Source organism: Acomys russatus, chromosome 32, assembly GCF_903995435.1.
Source record: "Acomys russatus chromosome 32, mAcoRus1.1, whole genome shotgun sequence".
Taxonomy (NCBI): Eukaryota; Metazoa; Chordata; class Mammalia; order Rodentia; family Muridae; genus Acomys; species Acomys russatus.
Genome location: NC_067168.1, coordinates 23,414,517 through 23,437,042, shown reverse-complemented (window position 1 = coordinate 23,437,042; position 22,526 = coordinate 23,414,517). Strand labels below are relative to the sequence as shown.

The following is a 22,526-nucleotide window of genomic DNA, read 5'->3' as shown; positions in this document are numbered from 1 at the left end:
CATGACATTCTTTAAAATTTTGCTATGTGTAGCATATATTTATTAAGCAAACGGTAGCTTTTTGTTATGGTTTGGTTTGGCTTTTTTTTCCCACTCCAAATCGTCTTCTTCTTAGTATTATTTTGTCCAAGACCCTGACCTTCTATGATTTCCTTTGAGAGTTAATCCCGTTAGGACCTGTGTTAGCACCCATTCTTCTTTGTATTAAAGGTATGCTTTGAAGTAGGGCTGGGTCTACCAGATCTCTTTCAGACAGGGATAGAGTCTCAGAACTACTATTTTAGAAAGACTTAAGAAGAGAGTGGAAAGACCATCATACTGCCAACTTTTCACTGTGGTTTATTCATTGATGCTGTTGCCGCTGCTGATTTACTTTATAAAAAGAAACAGTATTGCTTACCTCATAGGGTTGTTGTAAGAATCAAATGAGATATTTGAGAAAATTATTTGCTGTAGGAATATATAAGAGATAGCTTATCCCAGTAGTGTGTTCTCTTAGGACATGCATAAACACACAACAAAACCTGCTGGTAGAAATATATATCTACAGAATCACTTTCAAACATATACTTAAACACATACACATATACAGGTACATAAAAACACACACCAAAGTCTCTGCTGAGCAGCTTGATGTTTAATATCCTAGTACTAGATACAGTTTATAGGATATGCTAGGAAGGTGGCTAGTTGGTAAAATGTTTGCTGCAAAATTATGAGAATCTAAATTTGATCCCTATAACTCACATAAAACAAACAAACAACAACAAAAATCCAAACAGGTGTGGTGATATATACTTGTAATTCCAGTTTGGGGGAGATGGAACAGGAGGATTCCTGGGGCTCATGGGCTAGCCAGGTCTAGGCAAACTTGTTAGCTACAGGTTCAGTTAGAGGCTCTGTTCTCTAAAAAAATTACATGGTAGGATCTAGATTAAAAAAAAAAAAACAAAAAAAAAAAAAAAAAAAAAAAAACAAGCCTCCCTGCCCACATGAAGTTACTCTACAGGCTGCATGGAGGACAAGGATCGAAATATACAAACTGGAGCCAGAGAGGCGGCTCAGCAGTTAAGAGCACACACTACTCCTGCAGAGGACCTGAGTTTGGTTCCTAGCACTCACGTTGAGTGGCTTTCAACAGCTTATAGCTCCAGTTCCAGGGGGGTGGATTTATCTGATGCCCTGATATGGCTTCTGTGGGGGGCACTGTACTTAGGTACATGTGCATGCACACACACACACATACTATTTAAAAATTAAAATTATTAAAATATAAGGCCAGCCAAGGCTACGTAGTGAGACTATGTCTCAATAAAATAAAATAAAATTGCTCGTCAATTCTCCTTTGCTATCAGTTGATCTGCGTCAACACTTTAAAGGCTAGAAATAACTTTCCTGTACACAGTTACTATGTGGCACTCCTGGAAGTAGGAGTGGGCACTACACATAATGATGTAGGATGAGGGCAGTCTAGGAAGACTTCATTGAGAAGGTAGCTTCTGCACAAATACCCGAGGAAATGGGAGAAACGGGGAGACAAAGACGAAACAAACAGTTCAAAGCAAGATAATAAATACCAATGGAAGTAGTAGCTGATAGCAGAAATGGAAAACTAGTGCTTCCATGTAAAGGTCATCAGAATTTTTAGCTAATTTAAGATTAAAAAAATGGTGATAGCTAAGTGATGGCCCAGGCCCGCAATCCCAGCCCTGGGCAAGTAGAACTAGGAGAAGCAGGAGTTCAAGGTCATCTATCTACCCTTGGCTACCTAGCCAATCCAAAATCAACACAGAAGTCCGTGTCTGAAAACCTTCCAACACCCACGACAAAAAAAGGAAAAAGAAACGTACGCACACACATACACTGAGTAAAAGTTCCACTTTATTGGTCGTAAAAAAGATAAAACCATTGGCATATAATGTGAAGGTATCTTGGACACCTTGCAGTACATCTGTGAAAGAAGTTATGTCTAATGAAGGGTTTGTTTTCCTCATTTTTGAAAATTTGTGTTTTTGGAAAAGAGGCACTTTAAAAGAAATATAAGGAAGTGTTTTTAAAAGAAATTTAGTTAGCAGTTCAGGTCATCACGCTTTCATGGCAAGTGCCTTTACCCCCTGAGCCATGTTGTCAGACCCAAGATCCTTCAGTGAGTTCCAGGCCAGTGAGACACTGTGATTGATAGACGGACAGACAGACAGCTACTAATGATTGTTCCCTGGATTCCACACTCAATATACTCCTATGTGCATGTGCCTTTCCCTCCCTCAGGCTCCCCTAAAAGACTGAGTGGAATTCTCAGGAATGACTTCAAAAGTCTTTCAAATGACCTCAAGGACTTTGGTGTTGTTCAGTAATGCAGTGCTTGCCTAGCATGGCTGTGAGGCCCTGTGTTCAATCCTCAATGCCACAAAACCAAACAAATTCTCATTTTGTAACTATTTTTTGCTTAGAACCTTGCTACTTCTGCCATGGTTATGAATGTGCTAGTATTAAGAAATAGCCATTAGCAGGTAGCCGCCTTCATCATCACTATTGCTGGCTCTAGATCCAACCCAGACCTCCCATAACCTGTACCATAGAATGGATGCCCTGTGAATTCCTTATGTACATGAAATCTGTTACTAGTATCAGGACGTCTGCAAGTGCTGCTGTGAGCATGGGTATCCTTTGACAGTGCTTGCTACTTGAAACTGCCAAAACTCAGTGTCCTCTTTCTTCTGTCTTCCAGTTTTCTAGTGAGTGCGACTGATTAGTGGAACTTAAATTAGTGGAACTTAGGAATATAAACATAGCTGCAAGAGGGGCTGGGAAATTTAGGTAGTTTTTGTTTGTTTGTTTTGTTTTGTAAAGAAATTTAGACTCTATAATACTGAAAGGCATACCCTGATGTGTATCACTAATCTACCATATCTTGTACTAGTATAAACTTATTTCTCCTAAGGTTACTCATCATTAAATAGGCTACAGATAAATTCAGTTGCAAATAATACCACCAGTATTGAGAAACTTTGTCTATTTCTCTGCCTGCTTGCCTGCTTGTCTACTTGCCTGTCTTCCTTCCTTCCTTCCTTCCTTCCTTCCTTCCTTCCTTCCTTCCTTCCTTCCTTCCAAAAAGAGGATCTCATTTTGTAGCTTTGGTTAGCCTAGAACTCACTATGTAGACCAGGATGGCCTTGAACTTGGAGATCCATCCACCTACTTCTGCCTCTTGAGTGCTAAGATTACATGTGTGTACCACCATGCCTAGGAAGTCTCTTATTTTATAATGACATTTTAAAAATACCTAAAATAGGTCCTTCACCTCTGGTGAATTAAGTAGTGTATTCTAAGTTTCCTCACATTTAAGTGTGCTCTGTAGATAAAAAGCCTGAATGAGGGAGTAAAACAAAGACTACTTGCCATGAACTACCCAAACTGATGGTAGGTCAGTGTTAGCATATACTAAAAAGTGGCCAATAAAGTGGATATTGAAAGACAATAATTTGATTTGGTAGTGTTTAATATTATTAGTGTTCTTGAAGGTTCTAGACAAGGGTGGCGTTGAAGCTAATTGTAGAAGGTTACAGTATGAGTAGAAGACACGGACTAGAGGACGGGTTGTTTTGGCTTGGCTTGGCTAGTGATTTATAAAATTGCCTAGAGCTAGAAGGACGATCTATGAGAAAGTACAAGCTTCAAAAGTGCTTCACTTCTGCACTCTGCGTAGCTTGGTGATGTAGTGTGTGCTGCTAACACCTTCTCCTTCCGCTTCGAGATGTAGCAGATGCAGCAGTGCTCTAATGCTCTAGCCATTGCCTAGTGCTCTTTATAAGCAGACAGTCACTATTTAAAATCCTGGTCGCTTACTAAACATATTATTGTTTTGGAAAAGTGAGCATTGATTGGCTGAATTAATTTTCTTTCTTTCTTTCTTTTTTTTTTTTTTAAAGATTTATTTGCTATGTATACAGTATTCTGCCCAGATGTACGCCTGCACACCAGAAGAGGCACCAGATCACATTATAGATGGTTGTGAGCCACCATGTGGTTGCTGGGAATTGAACTCAGAACCTTTGGAAGAACAGACAGTGTTCTTAACCTCTGAGCCGTCTCTCCAGCCCCAGCTGAATTAATTTTCAGCATAGCTAATTTGAACTTCAACCAGTGGTAAATAGTGAAAAAAAAAAAATTCATGTTAGGAAAACTGTCTTTATAGAAAGTGATGCTGGGTGCATTTCTTTATACTGTATAAGGCCTGGCCTTTAATTATTCTAAGTAAATATCTGACACTTTTAATTTTGTTAGATTCTACAGACAAAATAACCCATGTTTGCTCTTGGGAGGTGGGATTGGTAGATTATATGCACATTATTGCAGCATTATTTTCTAAACAATGCTTAACATGAATAAAACAATTACGAGTCCTGAGCCACGGACCCTGAGTTAATGTTCCAAACTCTCACATTGATGTGGAGCATAATTAAGTACTCTTAATTCTAGTTTTTTTGTTGTTATTGTTATAAATATATATTACATATATTTTTTCATGCCTTGTTTAATGGTCTCCATGAACTTTGGTTTTAAAAGAAATCCATTGTGTTATGCAGAGGCAAAGGAAAGTTTGGAGAAGTTTGACCACTGAAAATAGAATTTCTTTAAAAAAAAAAAAAAAAAAAGGCCCTGTAGGGGGAGAGAAGGGATAGGGGATAGAGAATCAGGTAGAAGGGTGAGCTTCAGATGAAGATAGGATTCTGATATTTTACTGTTCTCCTTTTGGGAACTGCTTCACTTGTAAACATCATCCTTTTAGTTAGTTTGGGAATCATTTACAAGGTGAGATTCGCTGATTCTGATTTACTTGAGATGAGCATAACTTTTGTTTATGTAAGGGTTAAGCAGTGGTAATTTCATTTTTTTTTTCTGGCTTCCAATGATAAATTTAATAGTAATGAATACTTTATTGGTGCTTTCCCATTTGCTCTTTTTTTTTTTTCCCTTTTCTTTCTTTTCTTTTAGGCAGGGTCTCACTGTCCATGGTTGGCATGGAACTCCCTATGTAGACCACATTGGTCTCAAACTCATCCTCCTGCCTCTGCTTCTTGAGTGCCGGGACTAAAGAGATGCACCACCATACCTGGCCTTTTGGTTTTCTTATTTAAAGTTTTAAAAATTATTTGTTTACTGAATTTTTGTAAATGCTTCTTAAGTTTCTGGTAGACTTTAGCCACATTCTGGCTTTAGTGGCTTTAGTTCTAAATCTAAGCAGAAAGACCCAAACCTTCATCAGAAGAGCTGTTCTTCAGTGACTTTCTAAATGCTTAATTGAAGAGAAAAGAGACCTGATCTCAGCATTTTTAGGGTGATTAATGTTCTTTCCTTTACAAAGCTATACCCCACTTTCTTTCTTTGAAAGAATTTATTGCATGCGTAGGGTAGGGATGGGTTGTGTGTACCTACTGTGGCATGAATGTAGAGGTCAGAGGACAACTTTCAGGAGTTGGTTCACCTTGTTTTGTTTTTGAGACAGGGTCTCACTATGTAGTAACTGTGGGTGTCCTAGAACTCGCTATCTGTAGACCAGGCTGGCCTCAAACTCACAGATCTGCATGCCTCTATGTTGTGGTTAATTTAGAAGCAACACCCTAACAAATGTTTATTATTAGCCCTGTAATTATTATGGTGGGTATTTTCTAATCCGCCATCAATAAAAACACAGACACCTGTTATATTTTAAAATAGCCTTGATTCGCCTGGGGCAGGGCAGATAGTAATCCCCTAAACTCCCTCCCATATCTCCATGTGCTTATCCCATGCCATCTGCTTCTAATCATTTTTATTGAGCTACCGTCCGTCCATAATCCCAAATACCTGCTAATGTTCTTCATCTGGGCCAAATCCTCCATCCACGCCAGCCGTGTGTTTCTTACTCCACCTCACCCATCGTGGTAGCCTCCTTCCTTCTTCTCTTCCCTAGTCTCCTTCCCAGATTCTCTTCCCAGGACCTTCCCTGCCCTACACACCCTGAACCTTAGCCACGCCTCTCCCATTTGCCCTGCCTGGATGTGTTGACTCTTTATTGGTCAAACAGGAATAAGGCTTTAGGCAAGATTACAGACATTTTGGGGTATGTGAGTCTGCTCATTTGGGCAACAACCAGACCAACCTCCAACGCCTCCTCCTCTGATTTCCGGGAGTAAAGGCATGCACCAACATTCCCAGCAGGTCATCGTGTTTTCACACTTCTTAGTGAACAGGTTGTAGGAAAGTAGCAGAAGCAGAAGGTATTGCCATGCTTGTATTAGCAAAGAGTTGCAGCAGCTTGGATTTTGGTAATACTAGTGAAGGAAAGGAGTAACTGAATTTTAGATTTTGTCTTTTTAAAGATCTTCTGGATTTGCTAATGAGCTGGATTGTATAGGGAAGATGATGAGAGAGGGGGAAATGGTGGTAGATCAAGGGAAGAGCTTGTAGAAGAATAAAAATTTGAGATATCTACTGGATATCTAGAAGATACTTACATTTAGTATGGGTGAGGAAAGGTCAGACCCTCAGATGCAGAACTGGGAGGTAGTGGCATTAACACCATATGCTGCAGTGGTTTATAGAAAAAAGAGGGGGTGGTCCAGATCTGAGCCCTGAGACAATTGCAGCATTGAACTGAGAAAGCCAGAAATAGTATGTTGTGGAATCCAAGAGACAGGAGCATGTAAAACGTTCACTTTGTTAAATTATGCTGCAAGGGTGGGTATAGTAAGAACAGGATTGAACACTGGATGTTGGTGGCCTTGATAAAGCAGTTTCAGTGTCACATTGGAATTAGAAGCTGATTAGAGAGGGCCAAAGAATGAATGGGGAGTGAGAAATCGAGGAAGTTTTGAAGAAGGAGTTGTGAAGTGGAGGTTCAGCAAGGGAGAAGAGGTGGGATCAAGGGTGATTATTTGCTTCTTTTGTTTGTTTGAATTGGGAAGTATTGTTTATATGCTCCTGAGAGCAGTCTGGTAGAAAGGAAAACTAAGGCTGATTCAGTAAAGGGGGCGGTACTGGTGGGACAGGATGGGGAGACAGTACCTTTTCATGGAAGAAGATGCAGTGATATAATGTGGCCCCATGTAGACGCCTCAGAAAAGGCTCATCACTTTTCAGTCTTCACTAGTTTCCTTTAGACCACCTTGACCTCTCTGATCACTAGTTGTTTTTTTCTGTGCTCTATATTATACCTTCTTCCAGACTGAATTTATATATAAAGCTCTGGGGGATATGAGTCAAGATACTTAACATCAATTTAAACTTTTGTACCAACAGATGAAGCAAAAAATTTATTGCCATATCTTGGACCCAACAAAATGCGAGATTGTTTCTGCACTATAAATTTGGACCAGGAAGAAGTTTATCGCACTCAGGTTGTTGAAAAGTCTTTAAGGTTGGTAGAAAAATTAGAAATTATCACTTATATGATATACATTCATAGTTTTATGTATTTTCCAGTTTTTTCCCATTATACTGACTTTCTTGATTTGAAACTGATATTTTTATTTAAAAAATTTCTATTCTATATGAATTTACTTTTAGAATTACAGAATGTAAGCACTTGAAGAGGCTTTGAATGTTCAGTAAGCTGAACTGACAACGCTGGGCTCCTTAGCAGTAGTTCTGGCAAGAGGTCATATGGTACCTGCCTAATAATGTTTTGGTCACCAAGAAATTCATGCTTCTTAAGCAGTCTGCTTGGCTTTTGAACTGCTCTGACTCAGAAGTGCTTATGTTTAATTCATTAATGATTATTAAGATGACATCCAATCATGTGTGAAGCACTTGCTCAGTTCTGGGTTCTGCTTACTCATCTGTCTGAGAATGACATCAGTGAAGTACTTATTTTTATGTGGCTTTTCATTGCCTTCGAAAGTATTTTTTCTTAGTTGTCCTAGCTCTGTCCTTTAGATTTCTAGAGAACAAATCTAGTCCATCTTTTATGTGATGTTATTAAATGTTTGAAAACACCTATCATAAGATTTCAGTCTGTTCTCTAGACTAAATATTGCCTATTTGTTTGAGCTTTCCTCAAAGTGCATCATTTTATTTCTCCAAAGAGTAAATTTGCTCTGAAAGTTGACACAAGTTGAAGCTAGAGAGAGCTTAGTTGATAAAGTACTTTCTGCACAAACAGGAAGACTTGTGTTACACTGTGAGAAAGCCAGATGCAGTGGCTCCTACCTGTAGTTCCAGTGCTGGGATCATGGAGGGAGGGAGGAGGACCCAGGCACTTGCTGCCCAGCCAGTGTAGCCAAATTGTTCAACAAGAGGCCTTGTCTTAAAAAATAAGGTAGAAAATGATTGAGAAAGGTATCTGATGTCAACCTCTGACCTACATCTCCCCTTACCCTGCATTTGCGTATATACAAGAACATAAACACACACTCTCACTCACTCTTCATACAAGTTAATTACTAGTGCATTATCAGGGAGTAAGCCCTTGGTAGATTTTTTTCATCTTTGAAAGTCTACTTACCCTTTGAAAGTATCACAGCAAATTCTTATTTGCCTCTTCTGTCAAGTAGCAGTGTTTGTGGATATAATTCTGATATAGAACTGTGCTAAAACCAGGTGTTATGACACATGCTTTCAATCTCAGCACTTGGAAGACAGAGAGACAGGCAGATCTCTGTTGAATTTATGGCCAGCCTGATCTCCGTAGCAAGTCCCAGGCCAGTCAGGGCTATATAGAGTCTGTCTTGAAAAAGAAAGGAAAAGAAAAAAAAAGGCAACAAAACCAAATCACCACCACACTGCTGAAGGGACAGTTTCCCGAGACTGAGGAGAGGATTCTAGGAGTTGTTGGAGCAGACATGGTGAATGAAATAGTTGCCACAGCTTTACTCCATTGGGGTCTGGAGTGTGTGTTGGTACTTTGTTACTGCCTCCCCCATCCTTGCCCGTCTTTTCCTCTGAAGTTTGTCTCTGTCTCCTTTCCTGTTTTCTTTTTTCTTCTCTTTGCCCTTCCTTCTCTTTCCTTTCTTCCTGTCCACACAGAGTCTTGTTACATAACTCAAATTGACCTTGAACTCTTACTCCTCCTCCATCCAGCCTTGGAAACGCTGCTGATGTGGCATGCCTCTCTATAAGCACCTTTTATGTCATTGGTTCTTACAACTTTGAACTCTTCATAAGAAAAGTATGTAACACTGAAAGTAGCCCTTGTAGTGGCTCGGCCAGGGTTAACAGTGCCAGCTGTCGAGCCTGAAACTTGAGGTCAGTACCCAGAGCCCACATGGTGGAAGGAGTGAACCACGGCCCTAGGTTGTTCTCGTCACATGTGTACCTTCCTTAAAAAAAAAAAAAAAAGTACACACAATTCAAAACAAAACAAAAAACTAATGGTTCCTTAGTAGCCCCAAAGTATTGAGAGTAATAAACTTAAAAGATTTTATTACAAGTCACATGTCCATATTGATTTAGAATCTTGATGTTTTTCACATTTGTGCATACAAATTCACAAATGGCTTTTAAATTTACAATTATGAATGATGGAATCATGTCACTGAAAGGCTGAATGATTTGTCACATAATGAAGGAAGTTAAAATTACAGCTGGACTTTGACCTGAAATTATTTAAGTTTCAGTTTGTTACAAAAATTTTATATCACAAGGTAATAAATGATAACAAAATTAAATAGCAATTGTCCATAAATTGAGTACTTGTAGTTTGTAATATGCAGCCATATATATGAAAATAACTGGAATTAGCCTATTTTTTTTAAATCCTTAACCTTTATGAATGTTTGTGTAGTGGAAAGTGGTGAACCCAATCTTCTTTATTTCTTTGCCCACCTTTAAAAACAAGAAAATAATTTGAAAGATAATTTTAAGGTAGCATTGTTAGTGCTTTAGACACTTAAGGGTATAACTAGCTAGCTAGACTAGATATTTCTTGGATTCTGAATGCCCCTTAGTTTTCCCTTCTAGAATAGGGCACAATAATCTGTAGTAAAAACAAAAACAAAACAAAACAAAACAAAAAACCTTCCTCATCTTGATTTTCTTATAATGTTCTTAAAACTTGTGTAAATTGTAACCAACCATTGAGCTAAAAGTAACTACACTATAGATCTTTCTAACTTTTTCCACCTTCTGAATTTTTTCTTATTGTCTTGATTTTCAGTTCTTATAACTTTGAATTGTAAAACAGAAAATACTAATTCTAAAAAGACTTAAGAGATTTTGCTTCTAAACATCTCTAAAAGCAAAACCCTTAATCACTAAGGTTTCTAAAATACGAGACTACCCGGTTATTTCGTAAAGGATATACAGATGTCTCAGAGACACAAGAAAAGAGATCCAGCACCATTAATCATCAGGAAAACACAGTTTAAAACTATTTTTCTCGCTATTAGGATGTAATCTGTAATGCCAGCGCTTTCCTCAGTTGACTGACTGTGTGGTGGGTGGTTGCAGAGGGTACAGGGAAGTTCCTGGGAGATAGGTTTTATTTTTAATCCGTTCTTTGTAAATCATGCCCTTTCTTATCTTCCCAAACACACTCTCTGAATTCCTTCCAACACGTTCTACTATTTCTATGTGTTTTTTGTGTGTGACCCACTGAGTTTCATTAGGGCTGCTTGCTTCAGCACATGCAGCTAACCAATGGCTGCTCCACTGAAGAAAACACTTTCCCTTTCCATTAGCCGTTGACTGCTGGTGGGGCTTCCTAAGCCTCTTCCCCAGCTTTCCTTGGAAGCGTTGAGAACTTCAGTTTGGATACTTGCCACCCATGTCAAAGTGGAACATTAGTGGTGTAATCCCAGGACTGAGGATGTGGAGCCAAAAGGATCCCTGGGGTCTTGCTGCCCAGTCAGTATAGCTAAATCATCGAGCTGCTGGTTCAGCTAGAAACATTGTGTCAAAAAATAAGGTAGAGATAGATGGAAGAAGATGCTTGACATCCACTTCTGATCCCTATGTTTATGCGCACATGGGAGTACACCATACACTGGCACACACAAATCACATCACTGAGGTTGGCGAGTTTGGATCCTTAGCACCCGTGTAAAAAGCTGTGTGCAATGGCATGAAAATGAGCTGGGCCTCTAGGAGCAGAAAGATCTTGGGGGCTAGGTAGGCACACTGTAGCCAAACAGTGAGTTCCAGGCTCATGGAGAGACCCTGTCTGAAAAATGAGGTAGTGACATTCAGCATTGACCTGTGGCTAAGAATATAGCTGAGCGGTAGAGCGCTTGCCTACCTGCACAAGGCCCAGGCTTTAGCCCCTGGGCCCCACCACCACCCCTCACAAAACTAGTTGCCTGTGACATGTGTTAGGTGCTATTGGGAGCATAAGGGAACTTTCTGAGGTGGTAACAGCGGTCTGTATTTTGATTGGGGTGGAAGCTACACATGTTTGTATATTTACCAAAGGCCATCAGCCTCCATAGATCAGATTTGGTTATATATAATTCAAAAATAACCCAGGAAAGATAATGTTAATACTTAATATTTAATACTTACAAAACATTGTTAAATATTTTATATAGCATTACCCATTTTAGATATTAGGTATTTTTGTGAGCTATACAACTTTATATTGTCATGGTTCTCATGTAGGTCTACTTGAGGTCAGGGTGGCCCAGGCAGTGACTAGATCTTCTTCTGTTCATAGGACTTTGTGAAAAGCGCTGTGTTTAGAATTCACTTGGCACTTGAGGTCTTTTCAGTTCAGTTTTATTTGTATAGAATTTGTTTGAGAATAATTTTGAATTTTTGAAGTTCTTTTATGAAGAATTTTAGTTTATAATTTTATTAATGTTTATTAAAAGTAAAATTCGAGTGATTTTATTTAACAGTGCCATTTTAATAGTAGTAGTTAATGAATTACTTAACAGCAGTAGTAAAGTGTATATTATCTGATGTAATGAGCTTTCTCTTTTCTCTCTAGGCCGTATTTCAGTGAAGACTTTTATTTTGAGATTCCACGAACTTTCCAGTATTTGTCTTTTTATGTTTATGATAAAAATGTTTTACAAAGAGATCTTCGTATTGGTAGGTACTATTCATAATTATTTTTAATTACAACATTGGTGTTATGTTCATTCTTTCTAAAGTAAGAAGGTGTTGAAAACTGCAGGATAATATATGTTCAGCATTTCTAATCCTTTCCTAGATTTTATGTTCATTTGATTTTTACTTTATGTATTTACTTTAAATGATATCCTGTGGGCAGGCCTTTGCTGGCCAAATATTATATATTTTCCATACTAGCTATAAATAATAAAGATTTTCCAAAGTTGCCTTTGATACTTGCTTGTTTTTCAAGTAAAAATCACCAGGTATAGAAGTTCACACTTGTACCAAGAGATCACGGCAGAAGGATTGCTATGGGTTTGAGGCTATCTTGGGTTCCAGAGTCAGACTTGCAATCTAGAAAAAAAGAAAATGAAACAAATACTTTTATTAAAAATCAAATATTAATTTTAAGAAAAACATTTTGTAGTTTAAAAACATAAGACATAAGATAATTTGCTTCTGAATTGTTGTATGCAGGGCCTGGGAAGACCGTGTCTTTTGGGAAGACCCCTGTATCAGGAGTATTTCCTGTGATCTGAAAGATGTGGTGGGAAAGGTGAACTCCTGTGTAGCTTTCGGTTAAATGAGCTAAAGTTGAGGCATCATGGAAATTGAATCACTGTATATAACAATACCAGTGTGCTTTACAGGATGTGGGCATGAGGTTCCAAATGAAATAGGTTCCAAAGCAATAAGGTTCCAAATGAAAAATAATTAAAACCCTTCCTTTAAAAGTTGAGGACTTACTCCCCCCCCCCCACCCCGTGTGTAGGACAACTTCATTAATTCATTTATATATGAATATATATAAACGAGAGACAGTCATATCTGTTTCCCTTCCTCTCCACCCCACCCCACCCCACCCAGGCTGGCCTTGAGATCACAGGTCTCCTGCTTCAGCCTCATGAGTGCTAAGGTTGTAAGTATGTATATTGCTTCTTTTAGTTAATGCCTATATTCTGTACTTAGCTATCAATGTGCACATTCAGTTTTAGAATAAATTCAGTTTTCCCTTCATTTATCATCTGAAAATTGAACAACAACAACAAAAACCCCTGAAGTACATTTTCCTAGTGGCACTTTCTAAAGTTCTAGCTATCACAAAGATTTTTTTTAAAAGAGATTATTTATTATGTTTACAGTGCTCTGCCTGCATGTCTGCTTGCAGGCCAGAAGAGGGCACCAGATCTCATTAGAAACGGTTGTGAGCCACCATGTGGTTGCTGGGAATTGAACTGAGGACCTTTGGAAGAGCAGACAATGAGTGCTCTTAACCTCTGAGCCATCTCTCCAGCCCCACAAAGATTTTTTTATCTTTATATTTCACTCAAAATATTTAAAAGAAAACAGATTCAGAAGTTTAAAGTTTTATGTTTAACTTTCCTGTGTTTGTAGGTTGATTGGATTTTCAGTAGGTCTCCTTTGCATAGAATTAGTACAGTTGCTTTTCTAATAAAGATCTAACTGTATATTTAAACTTTTTCCTTAAATTATACATCTGTAGGTTGAGTTCTAAGTTATAACTATAGAGATAAACATAAAATTGTAATACAGTCTTAAAAAGTTACAGTAACAACTTTATTAAGGTGTAAGGCACATATCATAATTTTTTTCTTTTTTGTTTGTTTTGTTTGTTTTTATTTTTGTTTTTTGAGACAAGATTTCTCTGTGTAATAGAGCCCTGGCTGTCTTGGACTCACTTTGTAGACGAGGCTGACCTCGAACTCACAGTGATCTGCCTGACTCTGTCTCCTGAGTGCTGGGATTAAAAGCATGTGCCACAGATTATTTGTTTTAAAGTGCATTGTATTTAAAACCTATTTTTTTAATTGCTCAGAGAAAGAGTCTGTCTATTTATTGATAGATATATATTAATTACCAATATATATTAATCAGAAAGAGAAAGAGCAAAATATGATAAAAATTATAAGATTTTAGAAACTCTGGACAAAGAAAATAGAAGTTTTGTATATTGTTCTTGGCAGCTTTTCTCCAAATTTATTTATTTGTTTATGTGTCTGTCTTTTCCTTCTGTCCTGTCCTCTTTCTTTCTTTCTTTCTTTCTTTCTTTCTTTCTTTCTTTCTTTCTTTCTTTTGGGTCTTTCTTAGACCAGGCTGGCCTTCTGCTGGGATTATCAAGATAAAATATTTGTGAAAATGAGAAAAGCACAAAGTGTGTTTTTTAAGTATATCCTGTAATTGTATAATCACCACCTGCTTTCTGAATAAAGTTAAATATAAGTTGTTCTGTTTGTTTTTCTATCTTTTTTCCCTTCATATCTAAAAGTTGATGCATCTTCACATGAAAATTTCTTTATAATTTCCTTAATGTTTTCAACTGTTGAACTAAAAGCAAGATATGTCATAAGCAAAAAGATAAAACATACAATTGGCATACTTAAAAGGAAAGTAGTTATTTTTTAAATAAGGGGAAAAATGAGTTGCTTTTAAAGTACCACATATCTCCTTTGTTGGAACTTTTGTGCAGTCTTTGAATGGTTAGTCATATGCAAAACTGTATCTGCTGCTTAAGGCTTGCAGTGAGGAAGGAAGTGCTTTGCACCAACATGGCAAATGCTTTATTTGAAGATCATTTGTTTCTTCCTTGCTTTATACTGCTTTGTTCATGGTGCATTCATTATCTTTCCCTGAGAGACAGAAATGCTGTAGGATCTGTCTTGATTTTTAAAAAACATGCTAATTTAAGCAGTATAACCAGCTTAGTAATGTTTTGATAAAGTGAAATTTTAATAAGATGATTTTTGAGGTGCTTTTCATTTTTGTTACTAATAGGTGATACTGTTTGTCCTTTCACTTAATTGGGACATAGAACCTCTTGCTAAATGCAGATGTAACTGCTCACAATTAGCCAGCACATACACTTCATCCAGAGTGTGCAGAACCTGGAAAATCATAGTGCATTGCCATTTTCATTTTGTTTTTTATACTGAATGTACTAGTAAAATACTAATCTAAGTACTAAAATCCATAGTTATATTAAAGTCCAACTGAGTTTTTGTAGTGTCCTGATTTAGGATGACCCACAAAGGGGTCTGCCAATGGGCAAGCAGAAATAAGACATTTCTTCTTTAAGGTATAGGAGGAAAAAAAACTTTATAGAAACAGATTTTTAAATTCTATAATCTCAGCACTCAGAAGGCTGAAACAGGAGGATTGCCATGAGTTCAAGTCTATCTTGGGCTATACAGCAAGTACTAGGCCAGCCAGGGCTACCTAGCAGCATCCTGTTTTAAAAAAAAAAAAATTGAGTGGTGGAGGATTTTTATTCCAACAGATACAAATTATTCTAAAGTATTTTCCACAAAATAGATAACAGGGCTTATGAATTATAAGAGTATATAAAATATGTTTTCTCATCATTTTATTTATTTTCTGTAGGAAAAGTAGCCATCAAAAAAGAAGACTTGTGTAATCATAGTGGTAAAGAAACTTGGTTTTCACTGCAGCCTATTGACTCAAATTCAGAAGTTCAGGTAAGGTAAATAATACAAGAGATTGTACCCTTACAGAAAAAAGTGAAAATCAACCAATTATACTAGTTTATACTGTCAGAACTTGTTATACCTTATTTTCAATTCTAATACTGAACTCTGCTGACCTTTGAGTAATAGAGAGCTGGGAGGAAAAGGTTTTTCCATTTGGATGGAGATATATATATATATATATATATATATATATATATATATATATATATATGTATTTTTGTTTTTTTTTTTTTTTTTTTTTTTTTTTTTTAAAGTATGAACGGTGGGATGGCTCACTGGGTAAAGGTGTTGCTACCAAGCCTGATGACCTGTGTTCGGTTCTCAGAACCCCTGTAAATGTAGGAGAGAACCAACTCTCACCTCTGACCTCCATACATGTGCATGACACCTATACACATACATGTATATACATTTGTCCATAGAGAAGTTAACCACAAAATAATAGTCTAACAAACATATTTAAAGAAAGTAGCTATGAGCAAAGTACAATATATAAATATATTGAAATGCCATAATGAAATCCATTAATAAGTTCAATTGATATACATTGATACTTATAAGAAAAATAATGTATATATATATATATATATATACATACACACACACATACATATATATATATATGAGTTTAGGAATTTAGGGTTTTTTTTTGGTTTTGTTTGTTTTGTTTTGTTCTGTTTTTGAGATGAGGGTCTCTTAGTCCTGGCTGTCCTGTAACAGTATGTAGCCTAGGTGGGCCTAGAACTTGTAGAGGTCTGCTTGCCTCTGCCTTCCAGTACTGGGATTAATGCTGAGATTAAAAGTGTGTACTACCATGCCTTGCCTGAAGTTTTGTTTATTTATTTATTTATGAGGCTTTTATTGGAAAGTTTGTTGTAAACAAGGTCTTTTTGTGTGGCCCAGGCCATCCTAGAACCTTTTATCATCTTGCTTCTGCCTTCTAAGTACTGGGATTATACTTGCCATACTCAGCAAGAGGACATTTACTTCACTTCTGAGTCCTAATTATGTTGTTTTTTTTTTAAGAGGTAAACATTAAAAAAAAAAAAAAAAAAGATGTGTTCTATTAACGCAACCTTAGGGGAATACTGGAAGTCGGATTTTATTCATTCTCATTTGGATGTTTTTATTCCACTTCTAATAAACTAGACTTGGGAAAAAATGCTACTTAGTTAAACCATGCCTGAATCTGCAATGCACAACCTTGACTCCTGCCTCCCCTTTCTGTTCATCTCTTCTTATTTGAAAGGGCATCGTTATGTTTCTTAATCTATTCTTTTTCTGCCTGCCAAAATAAAAGGCCTCGTATAGATTCTGTATGTGAACAGAAATGTATTTTTAGCCAAGTAGTTGAAGTTTCTAAAAAGCTTTTCTATGACTTAGAAATTATTTCTAAAGAAATCTTTTCTTTTTGTAACCCTATTTATTAAATATGTAGATTGTGAACCCATTTGCAAGGGCATAAGTGCATGCAGGATTCTTGGCTTCCTGAGGAGGCTATAATTTGACTTTAGGACTCAAGCAGGAATTTAAGACAAGGGGAAAGCATACCCACAGATCCTTTATAGATAGTGTGTCTCCATTTCTTCATAACGTCTTATGTAATCTCTATGATTAAATTCTCCAAAAATATTAGTATTGTGTATTAAAATCCCTTCTTAAGTACAATGTATAGCCAAGAACTTTTTCTGTTTTATCTTCTGTACCACTTTATAATGTTCTTTCTTCCATTTGACAGTAAGTGTCATTCAGACCCCAACAGTAGAACATTGTCAGTGACCCAGGTGCGCACTGTGAGGAAATAGAGTGGGCTGCAGTTAGAAGTCAGACATCTTTGGTGTTCTTATATGGTTACTTTAATGACTTTGAGCTTCATTTCTGTAAAATGCGGATAAAATTCACCATACCTGAATCATATGGATTGAGAATACTTTAAAACTGTGGGTTGTAGCTCAGTTGGTAGCGTTTGGCTAGTGATTGCAAATCCTTGGGTGCGATCTCCAGTACCACAGAAACTGAAGTTTGTGGTGCAAATTTGTAATCCCAGCTCCTAGGAAGTGAAGGCAGGATTTTAAGGCCAGCCAGGCTGTATAAACTCTTGTCTTTGAAACAAACAAACAAACCAAAACCTGTTAGTTTCTATACAAATGTAAATTTATTATCACCAGTCTGGTGGTGTCCTAGTTAAGGTTCCTATTGCTGGGATGAAACACCATGACCAAAAGCAGGTTAAAGAGAAAAGGGTTTATTTAGCTTACACTTCCACTTTGAAAAAAGTCAGGACAGGAATTCAAACAGGACGAGAGCCTGGAGGCAGGAGCTGACTCAAAGGCCGTGGAGGAGAGCTGCTTACTGCCTTGCCCCTCATGGCTTGCTCAGCCTCCTTTTCTTAATAGAACCCAGCACCACCAGCCCAGGATGGCACCACCCATAATGGGCTGGGCCCTCCCCGCACCAGTCACTAACTTAAAAAATGCTCTACAGATGGGTATTATGGGGGATGTTAATTGAAGTTTCCTCTTTTCAAGTAACTCTAGCTTGTTGACATAAAACTAGTCAACACAGGTGGCTTTCTAATATAACCTTACCAAATTACCCATTTACTTTTTAATTTTAACATGTGATTTAATACATTTTCCATCTACAACCCACGTGAGAAACTAGTATGGTGTTAACCGTTTTGGAGATGGTGCTCACTATGTAACTGAGGCTGGCTTCTACCTTACAAAGCTCCCTAGCATTGGGATTATAGGCACACACCACTGTACCCATATGATGTTTCTAATAATTTGAATAAAAGGAAAGATAACAAAAGGCTTTGAGATTTTCATCTGAAATGGAATTAGAAGGTTCATTATAGCTTATTTATTAAGTGCAGTCTTAATAACCAGCATAAATTTTTCTGGAGGATTTAAGGATTTGATTCAAAAATGTAGAATTGTGTATGTAATTCTTGGAGATGATATTAGAAAATAATACTGTGGCACAGACTTTTATTTGACAGTGTATATATAAAACTGTCACCTCTGCACTATGAAAATATTTGAAGTAGCATTTAAGTTTTCTGTATAGTGTTGGCATTTAAAATTTTAGTCCTATTTGCTTCATGACCATTAGTCATTAACCTTTCAAGAACTTTTATCTTAAGTGGTAATTAGAAAGATTTACTCAGTATTTAAAATAGGTTTTAAAAGAAGAATGCTTTAGGAGGTAGGAGGGATGGATAATACTTTTCAGAATAATATGCTATCATTGGAAATATTATTATTTAGCTACAAACCAATTTCACAATACCACATTAACCTTGTGATATAAATGATATGAAAACAGCCCTCAATTAATACAGACCCACTCTGTAAATGTTTGTGTACCCTGCATAAAAATAAAAGTAGATGACAATTTAGAAAGCAGTAAGATTGAATTTAGCTGGAACTCAATCTAATAACTATTTTTTAGTAATTATGAAAGCATGTACCAAGTATAGTAGTGAGTATTTAATATATATTATCTCATTTAAGGTCCATAGTAGCACTATGTAATAGTAACCTCGTTTTACAGATTATTTTAATAGGATTAAAAGATGTAGTGACTTCTCCAGTCACCAAAACTGATTGTGTTGGAGATCTGTCTGACTCCTAATCACAGTGCTGTACTGTGTTTCAGTGCTGTGTACTGTCAGTTATAAAAAGAATTCAACAGATTAGGAGAATCCCTTAGGTAGCATCAAAATATAAGAACAGAAGCCTACCCAAATTAGTGGGCAAGGGGGTGCATTGGAAAGTTCCTAGACAGTGTCCTCTGCCTTACAGAAGCTTCTCAGCCCCATGAAGTTCCATTTATTAATGGTTGACCTTAGAGCCTGGGCAGTTGGTGTTCTGTTCAGGAAGTTGTCTCCTGTGCCAGTGAGTTCAAGGCTCTTCCCTACTTTTTCTTCTAAAAGATTTGGTGTATCTGGTTTTATGTTGAGGTCTTTAATCCACTTGGACTTGAGTTTTGTGCATGGTGATAAATATGGATCTACTTGCATTTTCCTACATGTAGATATCCATTTAGACAGGCACCATTTGTTGAAGATGCTATCCTTTTTCCATTGTATAGATTTGGCTTCTTTGTCAAAATCAAGTGTCCATAGGTGTGTGGACTTATTTCTGGGTCTTCGATTAGATTCCAGTGATCAACGGGCCTATTGCTATGCTAGTACCATGCTGTTGTAATTGCTGTTGCTCTGTAGTACAGCTTGAGATCAGTGATGAAGATTCCTCTGGAAGACCATCAAGGCTTATGGATCTGGACCCAGGGGGCCTGCACAAACTGCTGTACCAACCAAGGACAGTGCATGCAGTAAACCTACACTCCCTATTCAGATCTAGCAATGGACAGTGCACTCTCCACAGTTGTATGGAGAATGGGGACTGACTCTGATGCCCCCTATTTGACCACTTCCCCTTGGTGGGGAGGCCTGGTGGCACTCAGAGGAAGGGGAAGCAGGCTATCATATGGTGGGGGAGGAGGTCCCCTTCTGTCACAGGCCTAGGGGAGGGGAATAGGGTGAAAGAGGGACGGAGGCGGGAAGGGGAAGATACAAGTGAGGGGATAACAATCAGGATGTAATCTGAATACATTATTAAAAAAAGAATGTGCCTAGGGAGCTTTTTGAAGTCAAATCACAGGAACTTCCCTGGGAATGTGAGCTCCAATAGTTACTCCAATAGCATTGGAGGTTAGGTTCTAACAATCCCAGACAAGATAAAAGTTTACATAAGTTAAAAATGATCTTGGGAATGACTTTAAATTCTCATAAGATGGTTGACTGCCACAGAAAATGTTAGTTTTTATTTGATGAATGAACACTGTGTGTAGCTGCCACCCTTAGCAGTAGGCCCCAGCTCGGCCGCAGAGCATATTATAAAGGTGGGTGGGAGCTAAGGTCCACTCATTAGTTTCTTTGTTTTCATGTTTATGGCTTTGTACCTTTTATTTTGCACAATGAATAGTTAATGTTTTCTTTTTTCATTCTCTTTTAAATAACTATATACATGAAAAAATTTGTTGGGGGAGGGAAGGGGGAGGATTGTGTGTGTAGATGCATATGTACATGTGAGCTTGTGCATTCAGAGGCCAGACAATAACCTTGAGTATCATTCCTCAAGATACTTCATCTTGCTTTTTGATACAGGGTTTCATTGGGGCCTGGATTTCACTAATTGCTAGGCTTGCTAGTCAGTGAGTCCCAGGGATCTGCCTATCTCTGCTTCCCGAGCATTGGGATTACAAGAGCACAATACCACATCCATCTTTTTTTTTTAATTCTTTCTTTCTTTTTTGAGGTTAAAATATAATTATATGATTTCCCCTTTTCTTGTTCCAAGCCCTCCCATATATCCCTCATTGCTCTTTTTCAAATTCATGGCTTCTTTTTTCATTAATTGTTGGTAGGTAGGTAGATAGGTAGGGGTGTGTGTGTGTGTGTGTGTGTGTGTGTGTGCGTGTGCGCGTGCGTTTGCGCATGTGTGTGCATATGCACGTGTGTGTATACATATATTCTTTTTAAATGTATATACATATATTCTTTTTTTTTAATGTATGTATTATTATGTATACAGTGTTCTGTCTGCACGCCAGAAGAGGGCATCTCATTATGGATGGTTGTGAGCCACCATGTGGTTGCTGGGAATTGAACTCAGGAACTTTGGAAGAACAGATAGTGCCCTTAACCTCTGAGCCATCTCTTTAGCCCTGTACATATGTTCTTAAGTGCATAACTATAACCTGTTCAATTTATATAATGCTGCTTTTATGTATATTTTCATGCCTGACCACTTGGTGTCAGATAACCAATTGGTACGCTCTTCCCTGAGGGAGACTGTCTCTCTCCCTGTCAGCATTCCTTAGGTGGCTCTAGTTCTTTGTGAAGGATTGTGGTCTCCAGGACTACCCTTACCCTAACTTACAGTAGCATGTCTATAGTCATCCTTGTTCCACTTTTATGTTTAGGGAGTAATGTTGGTGAAACTTTATGGATGTACCTTCTGACATTACTAGGAGACACAATTTAATAGCAGAGTCCCTGATCCTCTGGCTCACACTCTTTTACCCTCCCCCTAATAATCCCCAAGCCTTTAGTGTAGGAATCATTGTAGGTGCATCTGTTGGGACCAGGCCACACAACTTTGCATTTTGTTGGTTGTGGTTTCTTTAATCATCGTACTCCATTGCAGAGAGACGTTCCCTTGATGTCCAGGATGAGCACTACACTTGCTATGACTATAAGGGCAAATACTTAGAATGTCATCAGGCACCCATCTTTCTACACACCCGTTTTCCTGGGTAGCTGGTGAGGATTAAGCTCATCCCCTTGCATGCGTGGCAGATACTTTACCAACTGAGCTGTCTCCTCTGCCACATTTAAAGAGTCTGAAAGATAAGATCTCACCCATTCTTTTTGTATGTCTAATGAGAGTACATATCTCTTCCTTTGTTTCTCTCTGCGCGTTTACTCTCTTAATGACTCTTTAAAAATGCCATCCATATTCATCTCTGAGCCCTGTGTCCCCATAGCCTCCCAATCCTCCAAGATCTGACTCACAATTTGCAGAGAGAAGTTGGCTAACTTTGGGTCACTGTCCACTGAAGTCTGATTTGATGTGGTTGGAGGGAGTATTGCAGGGTAGTACAGTCTAGAGTTTGGTTTAGGCCTGTTTGTCTAGGGGATTGAGTGGATGAAATGATTGGTATCTTTATCTCAGGGCAGGGAGTTGTTTGATTTTCTTTCAGTACCACCAATTAGTATTTGTAACTCAAATTACTGATAGTTGTTGCTGGAGGATCATTTATGAATAGAGCATCTCAGTATAAAAGATTGTCTTTGCCTGTAAAGATACAGGAAGTGACATGCATAAATGTAGTTTAGTCTTCAAATGAGAATATCCATACTAGAACTTGCTATTTATACCAAGAGAGTTGAAATATTATTTTAGCTCTTTACTT

At 37.7% G+C, this 22,526-nt stretch overlaps 1 protein-coding gene across 3 annotated transcripts in view; it reads left to right on the top strand.

The window, feature by feature from the left end:
- Positions 1-22,526, top strand: part of Rasa2 (RAS p21 protein activator 2) — a 93,126-nt gene that overhangs the window by 11,806 nt on the left and 58,794 nt on the right. For all 3 annotated transcript variants that reach the window (XM_051140654.1, XM_051140655.1, XM_051140656.1), the window contains exons 2-4: positions 7,282-7,399; positions 11,906-12,009; positions 15,433-15,527. In XM_051140654.1, coding sequence (XP_050996611.1) covers positions 7,282-7,399; positions 11,906-12,009; positions 15,433-15,527 — 317 coding nt within the window. The remainder of the gene's footprint in view (positions 1-7,281; positions 7,400-11,905; positions 12,010-15,432; positions 15,528-22,526) is intronic.